Raw genomic sequence first — 17,673 nt, forward strand, 5'->3', positions numbered from 1 at the left:
AGATGTAGTTCACTGCACTCAAACAATCACAGGTGCTGTCCACATACTTTGACTCTGATCAGGAAGAGAGCCCACAGAAAGGAAATGTAATACAGCTGACATTTACCTACACATGTGTCATGGCTTGCCTCAGAGCCTTCAGGGCAAGTTTTCCTAATAGTCCTTCTAGTCCTGGAGAGAGATGTTCTGCTGTTTCTATACTCTGAGTAGGAGCTGTAGAGATGTGAGTACTGTCTGTAATGCTGTTGAGGTTGATAGTTGTTTCTCACAGGGGAGAACCGTGCAAGGTTATAGCTACTGTATTGAGTGCCATAATTTGGCAGCCTCTCCAGTCCAGCGCAAGATTTCCCGTCCCCTAATAAATGTTGTCCTGGCGGACAGATACACTTGAAGCTGCCGGGGGTGTTGGAGCACTGATGTGCACAAGGTTTAGGCACTTGTTCACATTCATTAATGTCTGCTCATGTGCCATGACATAAAAAAGAGAAAAAAAAAAAAAGACACATACATACACACACAAAACACAGGAATAAAGAATGAGTCTGTGAAACAAACTGAAGACATTGTTACCCTCCAAAGCCAGGCATACAGTAATTTCTCCTCAACTGTTGTGAACTTTTGAGAAAGATTTAATCATTCAGTTATGAACATAGGACAGATTCTGCAAATCTCCCCGTAAGTACTACATTATATGCACACATTTTATTTGAACATTCACATTGAAGCAAGTGGCTCAGAAAACAAGACACACTAGTTCTGTGAATTCATACTCCTTTGACTCACTTATGATGGCCTTAAGATCTAGGGAGCTCTGTTTTCAGCCTTGTCTCCTTGATCAGTTTAAGCTAATTTGGTATACGTTTTTACATGTAATTCTAAGAGTAGCATTAAGATTTTAAATCTTAGAAATACTACACTAAGCTTTCTTAGTTCAAATAGGCAGAGACATCTTAAATTGTTAAAATTTGTGTATCTTCCTCTGGAAAAAAAAAGATACAAGAGAATGTAGAATCACAAATGAATATAATTTTCATCAAACTTCACTTATAAAAATGTCTCAAGATAGTACCTCTTAATACAATCATACGTGTACATTTGGGAAATTTCTCTTTTCTCTTTTGACAAATATTTCAGATGAAATTCAGATTTTTCTACTGGTTGACAATGTTGGAAGCTTTCTAATATGTCCACATATAATTTTTAAAAAAGTAACTACTTTTATGTTTATTTTTAAATTTTTATTTAAATGACTTGGTCTTTCTGCAAGCGTCTTTGCCCTCCTAATTCTCCATATAGCAGCCAGAGTGATCTTTTCCAAATGTAAACCGTATCATATTGCTTGTCTGCCCAAGACCTTTCATGTTTTACCATCACATTCTTTATTATGGGCTCTTTATCCTCCTTACCCTCTGCCTACCTTTGCTCCAGCAGCCTGACCCCTTGGTTCTTCCTTGATTACGGTCAGTGCATTCTTTTCTGAATGACATTGCCATGGCTTCTCCTCAGCCCGAAATACACTCGCCCAGACCTTCCCATCGTGGCTGCTCTTTCCCTTTTTTTTTTTTTTTTTTTTTTTTTGAGATGGAGTTGTTCTGTTGCCCAGGCTGGAGTGCAGTGGCATGATCTTGGCCCACTGCAACCCCTGCCTCCTGGGTTCAAGGGATTCTCCTGTCTCAGCCTCCTGAGTAGCTGGGACTACAGGCGTGTGCCACCACGCCCAGCTAATCTTTTTTGTATTTTTAACAGAGACAGGGTTTCACTGTGTTAGCCAGGATGGTCTCGATCTCCTGACCTCGTGATCCGCCCACCTCGACCTCCCAAAGTGCTGGGATTACAGGCGTGAGCCACCACACCTGGCCTGCTCTTTCCTTTTGTCCAGTCTCTCAGAGAGGCTACCTGGATCACAGTGCTACCACCCCAGTCTGGGTCTCTCTTTCTCCTGTTTTATGTTTCCTTAAAGTGCTTATCACTATCTGAAATTGTATATTTGTTTTGTGATTCTTCTTTCTCTCCCTGGAAGGTAAACTCCACGAGGACAGAGACCTGGTCTGCCCTGTTTAGCGATGTATTCCCACAACCTAGAACATCATCCAACACAAAGTAGGTGCTCAGTAAACATTTGTTGAATTAATGAAGGAATGGGCTTGATATCATGTGCCAAATCAAGCTGTGAACAGTAGAAACAAAAAAGATCATATGGGTATATGTAGTCTTAAATACGTGAAAACCAGAGTTCAAAAGCTAATGTAGATCTTAATTCTAGCAGTAGAGGCAGAAATGAAATCACATCTCTAGTTTGTATTTAGTTATAATATTGGTAACTAGTGTCTCTAATCTTCCATACCATTATAAGTTTTAGAGGTAGGAATACTGGCAAAATTACAGACTTTAAAATTTTATTTTCTGAATTAATAATTTTGAATTAATGAACAAGCCAAGCACATTTTCCCCCAAAAGATTAAAATCAAGGAAACAAGGACATAGAATCAATTCTTACTAAGATATAAACTCACCAAACACATAAAATTTTAAAAAGTTATTTTCTTTCTATTGTTAGGTCAACACATGGAATCTGTACTTGCAATTCTTCCTATAAATTGGAAAAGGGAATGAAAACCAAATTCTTTAATTCATTACCACAGTGGCATGAAAGAAAACAACATAGGAAGGTAGAATAAAATAGTAAATTTTGCTTTAAAAACTATTTTAGTAGGTAAAAATTAATATTTTAACTCCTTTTTTTGAGACAGTTTCTTTAACTCTTTTCTTTTTTTTTTTTCATTTTCCTCTTCAATTTATTGCATCCACTTTGTACATGAGGAAACTGAGGCTCAGAGAGGGAAAGGGACTTATGACCCTTCAACTGGTGGAACCAGGACTCCTGGTCTTTGGATGACAAGTTTCAAATCCTTTCCAAATTCCATGAACTCACCCATTGCCCCTCTTTGGAATATCTTGCATACCTTATCTGTGTTAGCTTTTGCCCCTTGTCTCTGCACCCTGATTAATAATGGGTTTTTTTTTTTTTTTGAGACATAGTTTCACTCTTATTGCCCAGGCTGGAGTGCAGTGATGCAATCTTGGCTCATTGCAACCTCCACATCAAGAGATTGTCTTGTCTCAGCCTGCTGAGTAGGTGGGATTACAGGTGTGAACTACTGTGCCCAGCCATTTTAACTCTTTTTTTGAGGCAGTGGTTCTGCATTCTTCCTTGGGTTCTGCATTCTTTCTTGTTTTATTCCCTAGCACAATGTCTGAGATCCAACTGGTGGCCAAATTAGTGAATAAATACACCTATTTCATTCTGACAAGTCACTGTTATGGCTGATCAAGATGTTAAACTATATATAAATGATAATATCTAAATAGAAAACTAAAATGATGCTCTGTATTCCTGTTATTAAAAAGCATTTTCTTTTAAAAGAGTTTCTAGTAATGGTATTAGTTTGAACATTTGCTACATACAAAATACTATGCTAGGGATTGCATAAAGACAGAGCTAAGTCTTTTTGGGAGAATTTGCTATAAATAATCATTAAGTAGACAAGAAGGCAACCAATTTGAAAAGCATAGCATGAAACCCAGAAGCTAGTATTTAAAAGCCCACACCATTATTTTAGTGCAATTGAATATTCTAAGGAAGACTACAATTTGATAGATCAGTTTCTTGATTATAAATGCATTAATTTTTACCAAAAGTATGTGGTTATCTTACAGATATTTTCTATTTGCCATCATATCAAATATAACTAAGATGAAAACAGTAACTGGGGAGAAATGAGATATTTTTAGCAAAGGGAACAGCACACAGTAAGCATTAAACATATGATCAAGTAATTATCCATTCATTTAAATTTTGTGTCCCTATTTTAATACCTCACACCGAAACTTTTATACTACATACAAATATACTTCATGCTCAAATAAAATGTATCCATGCAAACATTTATGTCATGTGTGTAGAGATATAATCAATGAGATAATCTTTATAATTAAGTTGTGATGGCAATTATATCAGAACCTCACTTTGATATGTGTGGTGTATAGCAAGCACAGAGTGATTATTATCACTTGAAATGTCAGTGTAAATTGAGCTCAATATGAAGTCTCTGAAGAAGTATCCAATTGTGTTGAATGACATAAATCAATTCACATACCTTATTATCGTAACAAGAGACCATTTGAAGATAGAGAAAGTGGCCCTAAGCGAGTTGGCAAGGCTAGGTAACCACATCAGTAGCTTTATTGCTCAGCAAGTTCCTATTAACTTACCCATGCAGGGTCTTCCAACTCCTTGAGACCGATAACCTCTTGGGCATACACAACGATAGCTGCCTCTTGTATTCTCACATATCTGGTTATATCTGCACTGATGGGTCCCATCTTTACATTCATCAATATCTACAGACATGGAGGCAATAAGAAGTAACATTTCCTCTTTCAAACCCAAAAGTCATTGTATTTAAAGTCAGCATTCAGTAGAATTGCCAAAGGTTGCATCTCTCACCAAGTGGTTGAGATCATACCAGCTTACAACTTGGAATCAGAAAACCTGGGTTCAAGTCCCAGCTCTGCCACTTATTAACTGGCTGCTTTTCCTCCTCCTGTTCCCTATTATGGAGAGAGTTTTATTCTCAGATTTCTTTTTTTCTCCTTTTCTATATCCCTTCCTCCTTTTGCCATCTTATTTATACAAGTGATAAGAGTTTAGGCAGATTGAGAGCAATAATGCTACATTGCTTCTGATCTACAGTCCCATGTTTCTAGCTGCTAGCTGGACATCCCCATCTCTCTTTGTTTTACCACTACTTCAAACCCAGCACATGCTTAGTGCCTTAACCTTACTTCCCTATTTGTGATAACAGCAGGCTTGTGTTTCAAGTCCATCAAGTTTTAAATGATAAATTATGTTCTATATTCCTGCTACTGAAAAGCATTTCTTTTGAAAGAGTTTCTAGTAATAGTATTAGTTTGAACATTTGCTATCTACAAAGTACTATGGTCAGTCATCTTTAACTTATTCTCTCAGTTGCCAAGATGGGGTAGTTCTATTTCCTTCAATCAAAACCATGTATCTCCACATTTCCATTCCTACTTAGCTAGATTTTTGCTGTAGCTTCTTAAAAAGTTTCTGATCTTTCAACTCGTCTCATGTCTAGTTAAGCTTATACATAATTAGGGCCAATATTCTGAAAAATATTTACAGTTGCATGTAACTGTACATGATGCTCTGAGTTGGCTGCTACTTTTTTTTTTTTTTTTTGAGATGGAGTCTCGCTCTGTCACCCAGGCTGGAGTGCAGTGGCATGATCTTAGCTTACTGCAACCTCTGCCTGCTGGGTTCAAACGATCCTCCCGTCTCAGCCCTCAGAGTAGCTGGGACTATAGGCATGAGCCACCATGCCCAGCAAATTTTTGTATTTTTAGTAGAGACGAGGTTCCCCCATGCTGGCCAGGCTGGTCTCAAACTCCTGACCGAGTTGGTTGCTACTCTTAAATGATAAGGAAAGTATTGACCTATATCTATAGTGTGAGAGCTGAAACAAGTCTTCAAACATATTTCAAAATCTGATACTTCAACTCCCATCACCAGTTGTTGTTTTTTTTAAATTATACTAAACCACCATGAACTTAACAACCATCAACAAATCACCAATATTCCTTCATCTATATCTATTCCCCACAATCCTATCATATTGTTTTGAAACAAATCCAAGATATGATAATTTTATTAATATTTTAGAATTGATTTTTTTAAAGAAAAACTGTGCTATTTTTACAATGAGAAACTTAAACTCAAATTTCTGTATAATCATAAGACTTGTCCAAAGTTAGATAGCTGTCAAGAAGGAACAATGAATTTTAACACTTTATCCCTAAGTTCAGCTCTTTCTCCCTTATACAAGTCTTTCTTGCTTTCCTTTTTCTGTCATCTCCATCTAGTAACATCCCAACCTATATTTAAATGTGATCATTTCCACGACCTCCTTCATAGTGACTCCTACTGGATACAGTCACTCTCTTGGGTATTCTTGTAGAATTTTATTTATTCCTCTTTATGGTGTTTCATTCACCTCATATTATAGGTTTTTGCTTTTTTGGGGGGAGGGGGTATAGTGGAGTAGGCCAATTTAACCTATAAATTCTTTCTTTCTCCTGTGTTTTTTAGCAGGAATGAGAATGGGAATGGTATCTCTCTTTTATTTTTGTAAATCATGCAGTCGCTGGCTCTGCTAACCAGGCTGGTATAGTCTAGACATAGACAGAACAAATGTAGAGAGAACTATAATGTACCTTTGTGTCTGGTCCTTGATATAGAATAGATAGGCAAAGCATAAATTTTGGGCAAATTATTTATTTTATTTGTCTGGTCATGGATTTGATATTTAAAGAATATACAGCTCCAAAATAATTATATTTTGAATTTTAATCTCTACAGACATAATTTTTCTTTCCCCCAAGAAATTCTTAACATATATGCTAAATTTCATATTAGAAATTATGTGAGATAATATTAATGCTCATGGGATATTAAACTGTGTAAACCAAATGTTTAATTGATGGGAGCTCAATATGGTCATAAGTTTTCATAGTGAGCTTCCATTTCCGGGTACAGCCATGAACCTGGGACCTGGAGCTCAATTATCCTAGAAGTTGGGAGTACTTATGGAAAAAGAAAGATTTCCTTGTTAGCTTAAATTTACTTTAATCACTAGTTTTAAAATGAATGCCTTACTTGACTTGTTGATGGTAAACTGATCTCAGTCATGGAAACAGCCAGACACTCACCAATACAGGTTCCATTTTCTGCCTTGGTCATTCCATTTGGACAAAGATCAATGCACTTATAGCCACCACGGGTGTTCTTACAGTGCTGATCTGGTCTGCATACATTCTGTCTACACTCGTTCACGTCTTGATAAAAGAACAAAGGTAATGTAGATTAAGAAAGTTATTTATTCAACTTTTCCAGAGAAATCATACTTTTGGATTTTAGGGATATTATTTATATATATTCATTGCATAATCATTGTGTAAGGTTAAAGTGCTTAAATTCAACAATGTATGTAACACACTTTAAAATATAATAAAAATCAAAAACAAAAACAAAATATTGTTTTACAGAGCAGGTAGCCATACCATTTTCTCCTCTTAGAAAAATAAAATTTATATACACTATATTAACTTCATTTGTATACATATATATGTACATACATATGTTTATATGTATAGATATACTTTTGCAAAAAAATTACAGGAAATGTTATGAAGAATGGGTACGTAATTAGAAAAAGAAACTCATAAAACATAGCATTTTTTGTCATTTTGGTTTTGCATGGATTGCATACATGCTGCATGCTTGATGTCCTATATAGGAACCAGTACCAAGACACAGTGTATGCATTTACATCAGACATCATTAAGAAGTTATAGAGGTGTCATTCCTTTAAATTCAAAGCCCTTTTCTTACCCATGCATTTTCTGCCTTTGAGCTGATACCCAGGTTCACATCCACAGTGGAAACTTCCTATGGCATTGAAACAGCGCTGGTGACAGGGGCTGGATTCTTGACATTCATTAATATCTGTTAAATGAAACAAAACTTTCATTATATGCTATTAGGAAACCTGAGTTAATTTATCCCAAAAGTTTAACATTTTAATGATCTTGATCATTACCATGTTTAAGATCTTCTCTAAAACCTATTCAATATATTTGCACTCATGTGATCTGCCAAATACTTGATAGAATTAATTGCTGGAGAGGGTAATTCTCTTCAATACTCTTAAAAGTAGACAACTGCTAATGATACATAACTATGTCAATGAAACACTCTTCTGCTTTAAGAATTTTGCCATATGGCTCTCACTCCTGTTTCTCGGAAGTTCCAGTCCTGGAATGTTACTGACAGACTGGGATGTTGAAGACAGAGGAAAAAACTCCAACAACACTAAGGTCTTTTGCAATTGTCCTTTCTTCCTCTTTCTTGCTGCTATGAGCTTGGAGCAGGTCTTTATCACCCTGTGCCTGACTGCATCAGCATCAGCATTTCTCTACATTTGCAGTCACTGCCACATTGTACTTCCCAAACACCATCTGTGTCATAGTGTAACAAAAACAGCATGCAGACATGAACTCCTCAAACTCTTGGGGACTTGCCTGTGGTTTTTATCTTCTTTCCTTTCCTCCAGTCCCAGAGGAAGAAAGCCCTCTTCTCTCACTAAAGTACCTCCATTTGAGCTCTGCAGCCCAACTTACCCTTCCTCACCAAGATGAGGACTGTGGTCCATCATTCATTCCCTCCTCCTATGCATTTTAAAAGTCCTTCCAGTCTATCACTGATGGGCATTTGGGTTGGTTCTGTGTCTTTACTATTGTGAATAGTGCTTCAATAAACATACGTGTGCACGTGTCTTTATAGCAGAATGATTTATAATCCTTTGAGTATATACCCAGTAATGGGATTGGTGTGTCAAATGGTATTTCTGGTTCTGGATCCTTGAGGAATCGCCTCACTGTCTTCCACAATGATTGAACTAATTTACACTCCCACCAACAGTGTAAAAGCATTCCTATTTCTCCACCTCCTCTCCAGCATCTGTTGTTTCCTGACTTTTTAATGATTGCCATTCTAAATTGCGTAAGATGGTATCTCATTGCAGTTTTGATTTGCATTTCTCTAATGACCAGTGATGATGAGCTTTTTTCATGTTTGTTGGCTGCATAAATGTATTCTTTTGAGAGGTGTCTGTTCATATCCTTTGCCCACTTTTTGATGGAGTTGCTTTTTCTTGTAAATTTAATCCTTGTAGATTTTGGATATTAGCCCTTTGTCAGATGGATAGACTGCAAAAATTTTCTCCAATTTTGTAGGTTGCCTGTTCACTCTGATAGTTTCTTTTGCTGTGCAGAAGCTCTTCAGTTTAATTAGATCCCATTTGTCAATTTTGACTTTTGTTGCCATTGCTTTTGGTGTTTTAGTCATGAAGCCTTTGCCTATGCCTCTGTCCTGAATGGTATTGCCTAGGTTTTCTTCTAGGGTTTTTATGGTTTTAGGTCTTATGTTTAAGTCTTTAACCCATCATGAGTTAATTTTTGTATAAGGTATAAGGAAGGTGCCCAGTTTTAGTTTTCTGCATATGGCTAGCCAGTTTTCCCCCATTTATTAAATAGGGAATCCTTTCCCCATTGCTTGTGTCAGGTTTGTCAAAGATGTGTGGTGTTATTTCTGAGGCCTCTGTTCTGTTCCATTTGTCTATATATCTGTTTTGGAACCAGTACCATGCTGTTTTGGTTACCATAGCCTTGTAGTATAGTTTGAAGTCAGCTGGAGGCGTGATGCCTCCAGCTTTGCTCTTTTTGCTTAAGATTGTCTTGGCTATATGGGCTCTTTTTTGGTTCCACATAAAATTTAAAGTAGTTTTTTACTAATTCTGTGAAGAAAGTCAATGGTTGCTTGATGGGGATAGCACTGAATCTATAAATTACTTTGGGCAGTAGGGCCATTCTCACAGTATTGATTCTTCCTATCCATGAGCATGGAACATTTGTGTCCTCTCTTATTTCCTTGAGCAGTGGTTTGTAGTTCTCCTTGAAGAGGTCCTTCAGATAAAATGTGGCACATATACATCATGGAATACTATGCAGCCATAAAAAGGATAAGTTCTTGTCCTTCGCAGGGCCATGGATGAAGCTGGAAACCATAATTCTTGGCAAACTAACACAGGAACAGAAAACCAAACACCGCATGTTCTCACTCCTAAGTGGGAGCTGAACAATGAACACATGGACACAGGGAGGGGAATATCACGCACCAGGGCCTGTCGAGGGGTGGGGGGGGTTAGGAGAGGGATAGCATTACGAGAAATACCTAATGTAGGTGACAGGTTGATGGGTGCAGCAAACCACCATGGCACGTGTATTGCTATGTAACAAACCTGCACGTTCTGCACTTGTATCCCAGGACTTAAGTATAATAATTAAAAAAAAAGTCCTTCCTTCTTATAGTCTTCTTTCCAATAAACCTACAGATATAATCAAAATTTTCCTCTCATAACAAAATCCCTCTCTCAGGTCCATACTCACCTCAAGCTCCTGCCACTTCTCTATTGCTATATTCCAAACCCTTCAAAAGAAAAATCACTATAGTTGGGCTCCTCACTTCCTCACCTTACATTCCAGATTGCCAATGTCTCTTATTTTATACTTGTTTTCTCTTTGACATCTTTTAATTTAACCTCTCAAAATCTACAATGTGTTAACTTACATAAACACAGATGTGATCATATACTTTTTTTTTTTTGAGACAGAGTCTCCGTCACCCAGGCTGGAGTGCAATGGCATGATCTCTGCTCACTGCAACTTCAGCCTCCCGGGTTCAAGCGATTCTCCTGCCTCAGCTTCCCAAGTAGCTGGGATTACATTTGTGAGCCACTGCACCTGGCTGTGATCACAAACTTTTAAAAGATTTTTCTTAGTGCAGTTTTTTTTTCTTCCTCTTCCTCTTCCTCTTTTGGTTGGGCTCCCTTCTCCCTTTTTACCCTTCTTGCCCACCAAAGGCAAACAATATTAACTATCTAGTATGAATAATAACATATTTCTTCTGCAGTCACATAAATATCTCCACCTAAATATATAGATCCATTTCCTTTTTTCTTTGGTTATTTTTCCAGTTACATACTCTTTTCTGCAAAACTATACATACCTTCCTACATCTGGATTTTTCTCAGGGATGCACAATGGTTCATGGGTGTAGATGTACCATGCTTTATTTATTGATAGACATTCAGTTTTGGATCCACTGTCTTTTCCTCTATGAAAAATCCTGATAGCAGCTTTGTTTGTATTTGCCTAAACTTGGAGGCAACTAAGATGTCCTTCACTAGGTAGATAAACTGTTCTATCTAGATAATGGAATATTTATTATTGAGCAATTAGAAGAAATGAACTATCAAGCCATGAAAAGGGGTGGAGGAACCTTAAATGTTACTAAGTGAAAGAAGGCAATCTGAAAAGGCTGCACAATTGTATGATTCCAACTATATGACATTCTAGAAAAGGCAAAACCACAAAGACAGTAACAAGATTAGTGTTTGCCAGAGGTTGGAGGAAACAGAAATGATTTGGTGAAGAACAGAGAATGTTGAGGGCAATGAAACTATTCTGTACGACACTATCATGGTGGATATATGTTGTTATAAATTTTTGCAAACCCATAGAATGTGCAACACCAAGAGAAGCTTGATGTGGTGATGTAGGTTTATTGACTAACAAATGTACCGCCCTGGTGTGGGATATTGATAGTGAGGAAGGCTGTGTGTGTGGAAGGAAGGGGTTATATGGGAATCTATGTACTTTCTACTCAATTTTGCTGTGAACCTAAAACTGTTCTAAAAAAATAGCCTATTAAAAACATCATTCAACAAACATTCTGGCAGTCTTATGCAATGGAATTTTATGAAATAGATTTTATTGGACTGTTCAGTATGATCTCAATCAAATGGTAACAGGCAAATGGTCACTCAAAACCACTGTGCTATACATATTATAATAGCTGTGGAATATATCTGAATAAAAGCTTATGAAGAAGCTCAAATTATAAAACATATAAAATGAAGTTCAGGTTTAAGTCCTCTGGAGAGACAGGAGTCTCACTTGCTGGATATCTCCTCATTCTCTCCCTTTTATGTGATCCCTTCCTCTTGGAGTTTCTGAGACAGTTAACTTTCGAGGAGTCAAAAGGTGGGTCTAATTCTTACTGTCATGAACATAAAGAAAAGGCCTCCATTTTTATACCTTGACAACTCAGCCCATCGGAGGTTCTTCGAAAGCCACTTCCACAACGGACCACACAGCGATAGGATCCAATCGTATTGTCACAGTCCTGACCAGCATGGCAGGTGTGCCTACCCAAAGCACACTCATCAATATCTGCAACAGAGGGAATCATTCAACTGAGGTGAGCTGAAGAACACCCAGCCCAAGAACCTGCTGTGAAATAGGGATACAAAAAGCAATGAAGGACACTTGAAACTAGAAAAGAACAAGAAGGACTAAAGTTTTTGGTTGAGTCACTTCAGGTGGGTTAAATAGCTGACAAACTCACAGCAGCACGATGTGATTAATATCTTCATAGACTGACTGATTAATCAGACCACTTATAAATTAGGTGTCTTTTAAGAAGTTACTTCTCCTTTCTGAGATCTTGAGTGAGATGCTCCAGGCATTCCTGCCTTGAGAGTGCCCCACATGCACGCAGTGTTTGAACAGTGTTCCTGCTTTCTTACTTTCTCAGCCCGATGGAGACCTTCTCTGTTTCTTGCCAAGGTGTGGGCAGAAGTAGTAGGAAAGAAGATAATGTGTCTATCATACTTTTTCTAGGTCAAAGAAATCCTTGACCCATTGCTTAAATGTGTGTATTAGATTTGTGAATACCTTGACAAGTTCTTCCATCTGCAGCTATGGTGAGGCCTTTAGGGCAGGAGCAGTAGTAGGTCCCCATGGCATTGTGGCAGGTATGGGAGCAGGGATTCCCTGCTGCACATTCATCCTCATCTGAAAGAAGAAACAAAAAGGCCCAAATCAGTATGTAAAATCCTTACTTTCTGGGAGTTATTAAAACCAGTAAAAATAATTGCTTATAGAGGTCAAGAAGTTGAATCAAATATAATAGAAAATGCTTTAAGTGCCACAAAATGAATTCACTAAATAAAAATAATTTGAGGTATCTGAGTTATCCTTGATAGTGAATAGATGGTTAGATTATATCCTAAAACAACAATGATAATAGCTAAAATATATTTATCATCTACTGTGCTCTAAATGCCTTTTACCTGCTTCAACTCTTTCATCACAGAATTCCTAGGAGATAGGTATTTTTATTACTATCCTCATTTTGCAGGACAAAACTGAGGAAAAAAGAAGTTACATAAATTGCTTAAGGTCATACAAGTCATTACTGGCAGGGCTGTGATTTGAACCTGGGCAGTCAAAAGACCACCTCTTTATCACAAGACTATATTACATTGCCTGCCAATGAAAGAAAAGCACTGTGTATGTAAATGTAAGCTCCTCAAGCCATTTACTTAGCAGTTATCTGTACCTCTCTTGTGCTGGTACTTTGGTGGGATAAAATTGGTTTAATCATTAGTCATAAGTCCACAATCCTGCCTGTCCTCTGATTAATTCTACGGTTAGGTGACTTAATGTTGTGACTCTCTCACATCCATGGCAATCAAGCCACCAGATGAAGTATAGTGTTGTCTGTCTGCTCACTCCACATCTATACTTAGTCACTGTCTCTGATACAGTTGGCTGTGGCGGAATTCAGAGAACATGGGTTTTGCAATTAACTTAAATTCAAATGTAGCTCTGCCACTTGATGCTGAGTGGTTTTCTGTAGTTTGACTTTTATGCATCTCACTTTCCTTAGCTGTCAAATGGGATGTTTACAGAACTGTTGTGATGATTAAATACCTAGTGAAAGGGCAATAGATATCAATTAAATCCTATCCAATATTGACATTTTCATTAAAAGAAAACCCTTTATCTCTGTACTTACCAGCACAAAAAGGTCCAACTGAGTCTAAGGTAAACCCAGAGGGGCACTGATTACTGCGATCTCCTACCACAGAGAGGAAAGCAAAGTTAACTGGCTTATTAGAATAGTTGCCCCTGGCTTCTTTCCAGTACCATCTTCCCTGGGAAGATATGCCAAAGATGAAACACATGATGCACAAATGCAATAGGTGAAAATAAGCAGGCAAGGAAAACTTTTCCTGTTTCTAAACCAAGAAGTACATGAATCACAGTCCAGAGATTGTTGACAAGCTGCCACTGGAAACAAGTTTCGTGTGTCAGTTGTTTACATCAATAAAAAAAATTATTATGTGATAACTAAAAAGGGTCCAAGACAAATGTATATGCCAGGCACAACCACGGGCAAAGTCCTATTCTTCCAGCCATTACTACCCTGTTTTACTCTAGAATGAGAAATGCTGTTTTCAAGCAATTTAAAATAATTTGTGCCAGTGAAAAATAGAAACTCTGTGAAGAAGCTGCCTCCTTTTGTGGATCTCCTCCATTAGCACTATTGAGCATTTGGGTCAAAATCCCTCACGTGTGACCAAGTGTTTTCCTTTTCATCTAGTCAAAATAAGGGGAAACAGGCATATTGTGATAGAAAAGATTTAAGTTAGATGTCAGAAACAAAAAAGCTAACAAGAACAAGAACAAGAACAGGTTAGTTAAGAAACCTCTTTCCTGGAAGCATCCAAGTCTTCCTGCTCATGCAGGGGGAGTGGTACTAGGATAGATGGGACAGAAACATCTAGGGCATATTGCTAAGTGATCATTGCACAGTTGCTGTGTGTGTGTCACAATTTAGTTTCCACTTAGTCATTTGTTCATTCATTGTTTAATCCAACCAGTTATGTTGTGTGGGACACTGTGCTGGGGACATAATTGTGGAAAAAACCTGTCATGTAAACATAGTAAGTTATTATCTGATAGTAGTTTTAGGTTTTTTGTTATAAATAGGGGAGATACCTTCTATTAGGTGGAATTTGGGAAGTTTTTTGGAAGATACTTTCGTTGTCATAATAAGACTATTAAAATTCAGCGAGTGGGACAGGTCCCGTGGCAGGTTTTACAATATTGCAATGTGTGAGACAATCTTGCAAAGATGACGATTTGTCCCTTGCCTTGCAAGACTTTCATGAAAGTAAGAAATCTATAATTATCTAAGCTTTGAATGTGTCTGCCGTATATTAAGCATTTTTCACAATTTAAATATTTAGTGAATTTTCTAGGAATGAAATTTTCATATAAATTGATGGCTGATTGGACTGTTTCATTCAGAACATTACTAAGAGTTGCTTAATGTTCCCAAAATAATCATACTAGGATTCAGCATATGTTTGAGTATACAACTACTTCTTTCTGTCCAAAGATTTTCATATTAAAATATGTAATGTTATGAGTTATTTTCCTTTTATTGATTTTCATATTATAAACTGTTATTTTGAATTATGTTACAATTTTTATTTCAAGATAGTAAAAGGCAATAAAAAATATTTGTTTATAATAATGTATGATAATAGTAGAAACCTTGAAAGGTATAAAATTCTGGTAGTCTTGTCAAATGGAACAAACTACTGCTGAGATTTTGATGTTTTTCCTTCCAGTCAATTTTGTGAATGCATACTTAGAAATTAAATTTAGGATATACAGACTGATAATTGCCAAGCTTGACTAATTATAAAAATCATTTGAAAATCCTATTAAAAATATAGGTTCCCTTGGTCCCATTTCTACTAGAATTGCCAAGAAAAAGACCTGGGAATCTGTGTTTTTAATGGGTGTAAAGATTTTCTTATAATCACCCAGGGGTGTGCAACCCAGGTTTGGCTCATACAGTGCTTTTCAGTTATTATTGTCATGAACATTCCCCTTTGTTACTTGTTTACAGTGATGCTGTCAACACCTAGAACAATGTTTAGTACACAGTAGGCACTCAACAAATATTTGTTAAATGAATAAACGAGCTAAATATTTCCTATTTCGGTGATTGTTATTATTATATAGCTGTGCCATAACTTACTTACATATTTGTTTCCTACTTGGAGGATATTTAATATTTTTCTGTTATAAATAACACTGGATAAAACTTCCTAAGCATTCATCTTTGGCTATTTCTGTGATTTTCATAGGACAGACTCCCAAAATGAGATAATCGAAAAGATATGAACATTTGAAAGGCTATTAGAGACACACTGCCTTCCAGAAATGTTGAACCAATTTATCCTCCTGCCAGCAGTGTGTAAGGGTGTTCATTTCCCCATACCTCTGTAATACTAGGCAGTTATCACCCTTGTTGTAGTCAGAAAATAACTCATTAATTTGCATTTCCTTGCTTACTAATGAGGGTAAACCATTTCTTCACATTTGTCATTATTTACTCTTTTGTGAATTTCCCTTATGCATTTTTCTACTGAGGGTATTTGCCTCTTTCTGATTTTGAAGCACTTTTGTATGTATTAAGGTTAATCATGGTTGTCAATAACATGTGATGCAAATATTTTTTCTTGGCGCATATTTTACCTTCTCATTTCACTTTTTTTCCTTCCCATGAAGAAGTTTTAAAAAATGTATTTGTAGTTAAATTTATGTATTCCTTTATAATTTCTGATACTCTCTGATTCGTTTGTAAAATATATACTTTATAATTAATTTTAAAAAATAGATTAGATTTTAAAGATATAAAAATATTTTAATGAGATTGACTTACATTAGTGAGTTTTCTCAACCAGTACCAAAAGCTAGAGTGCAGACCAGATATATTAGAATCATTTAGGGTCTGTGTAAAAAATACAAACTCCCAGACCCTACCGTGGACTTGCTAAACCAAAAATCTTTGTGCCCAGAAATCTGAACTTTCTTTCATCAAGCTCTCCAGAAGATTCTAATTTCACTGCAACCATACTTAGCTCTAGTCTAGACATAACATAATTTGCTAGTTAAGCTACCAGGAATGCGAGCTTGCCCCCTAATGGTTGCTCAAAAACAAATTTCAAGTACATAATTCTTAAAATTGACAAGAACCATGACATATATATCGGATGCAATTCATAGAATCACAGTGTCCAAGGATAGTAAGGGGCCTTAAAGGTCATACAGTGTGTTTCTTTGTATTGTGGGACCCAGATCCCCCAACAAACACACTTAAAGACGCCACAAAGATCTTTAAGCAGTTTTAGGCTTGGAAAATGTACACGATTAGGTAGAAAGTGAACATGACTTCTCAGAAATCATTTTAATTCATCTAGTTCCAGATGGTAGAAATTCACTTATTTGTGCCCAGTTATCTTCTTTCTAAATTAGATGGAGTACTGAAAAAAGTAGAAACAGAAGTTAGATTTGAAAAGCAGGCATAATTAGGGAAAGAAAATGTAACTCATTCTGGCAGCTCATTTCTTTTGTTCAAGTGGCATGGCATGCATGGCAATAGTAAAATATAGTGGTGACAATGGTGTGGGTGGAGGAGATGGGCTATGGGTGTCACTGGCTATGAGACTTCGTGAATCTGTGATTACCTCAAAAAATGTGTGTGCTCGTACTTCCAGATTACTATGATCTCAAATTTTATGAAGCAGTTCTGATACAAGTTGAAGAAAACAGTCATAAGCATGACTGATGGAAGCAAGAGTAAACACTGAAAATAAATTTTTAGCATATCTGCTAAACATGATAAAATGGTGAAGTTTAAAATTTACTTGGCTCTATTTTAGGATAGCTGGCACACAGCAAAACACATTCACAAGGTCAATGTGAATCCTTTTAAGTGAACTCATGGGAGCGTAAAGTTCAAAGCTAAAGTCACATAAACATTTAATGTCTAACATAACTACGTGCAAGAATCATCCCAGCATTAAAACCCCACAGAATATGGAATGTTAATTGCTGTGGTGGCTCTTATGACTGAAAAGGGAATCTCAGGAGACAGACACATCAAAGAACCACATAGCATAGATGGACTGTTTAGATCAAGGGTTGCAGAACCATGCTTGGAAAATGAAAAGCAGTTAAAAAATTATAACTTCCAGGAACAAGAAATGACAGTTGGAATCCTGATTATTGCTGCACGGTTTTAAAAAGCTGCTTTTAAAATATAGA

General features: G+C 36.7%; 1 protein-coding gene across 1 annotated transcript in view; it reads right to left on the reverse strand.

Annotated features, from left to right (window-relative positions):
* The window catches only part of HMCN1 (hemicentin 1), a 443,754-nt gene that overhangs the window by 12,029 nt on the left and 414,052 nt on the right, over positions 1–17,673 (reverse strand). The window contains exons 98-104 of the mRNA XM_032137046.1: positions 13,562–13,624; positions 12,436–12,555; positions 11,797–11,931; positions 7,472–7,585; positions 6,790–6,915; positions 4,273–4,401; positions 107–457 (exon numbers count right to left, since the gene is read on the reverse strand). Of these exons, the coding sequence (XP_031992937.1) occupies positions 107–457; positions 4,273–4,401; positions 6,790–6,915; positions 7,472–7,585; positions 11,797–11,931; positions 12,436–12,555; positions 13,562–13,624 (1,038 nt within the window). The remainder of the gene's footprint in view (positions 1–106; positions 458–4,272; positions 4,402–6,789; positions 6,916–7,471; positions 7,586–11,796; positions 11,932–12,435; positions 12,556–13,561; positions 13,625–17,673) is intronic.

This window comes from Hylobates moloch, unplaced genomic scaffold (genome assembly GCF_009828535.3).
Source record: "Hylobates moloch isolate HMO894 unplaced genomic scaffold, HMol_V3 SCAFFOLD_18, whole genome shotgun sequence".
Lineage (NCBI taxonomy): Eukaryota > Metazoa > Chordata > Mammalia > Primates > Hylobatidae > Hylobates > Hylobates moloch.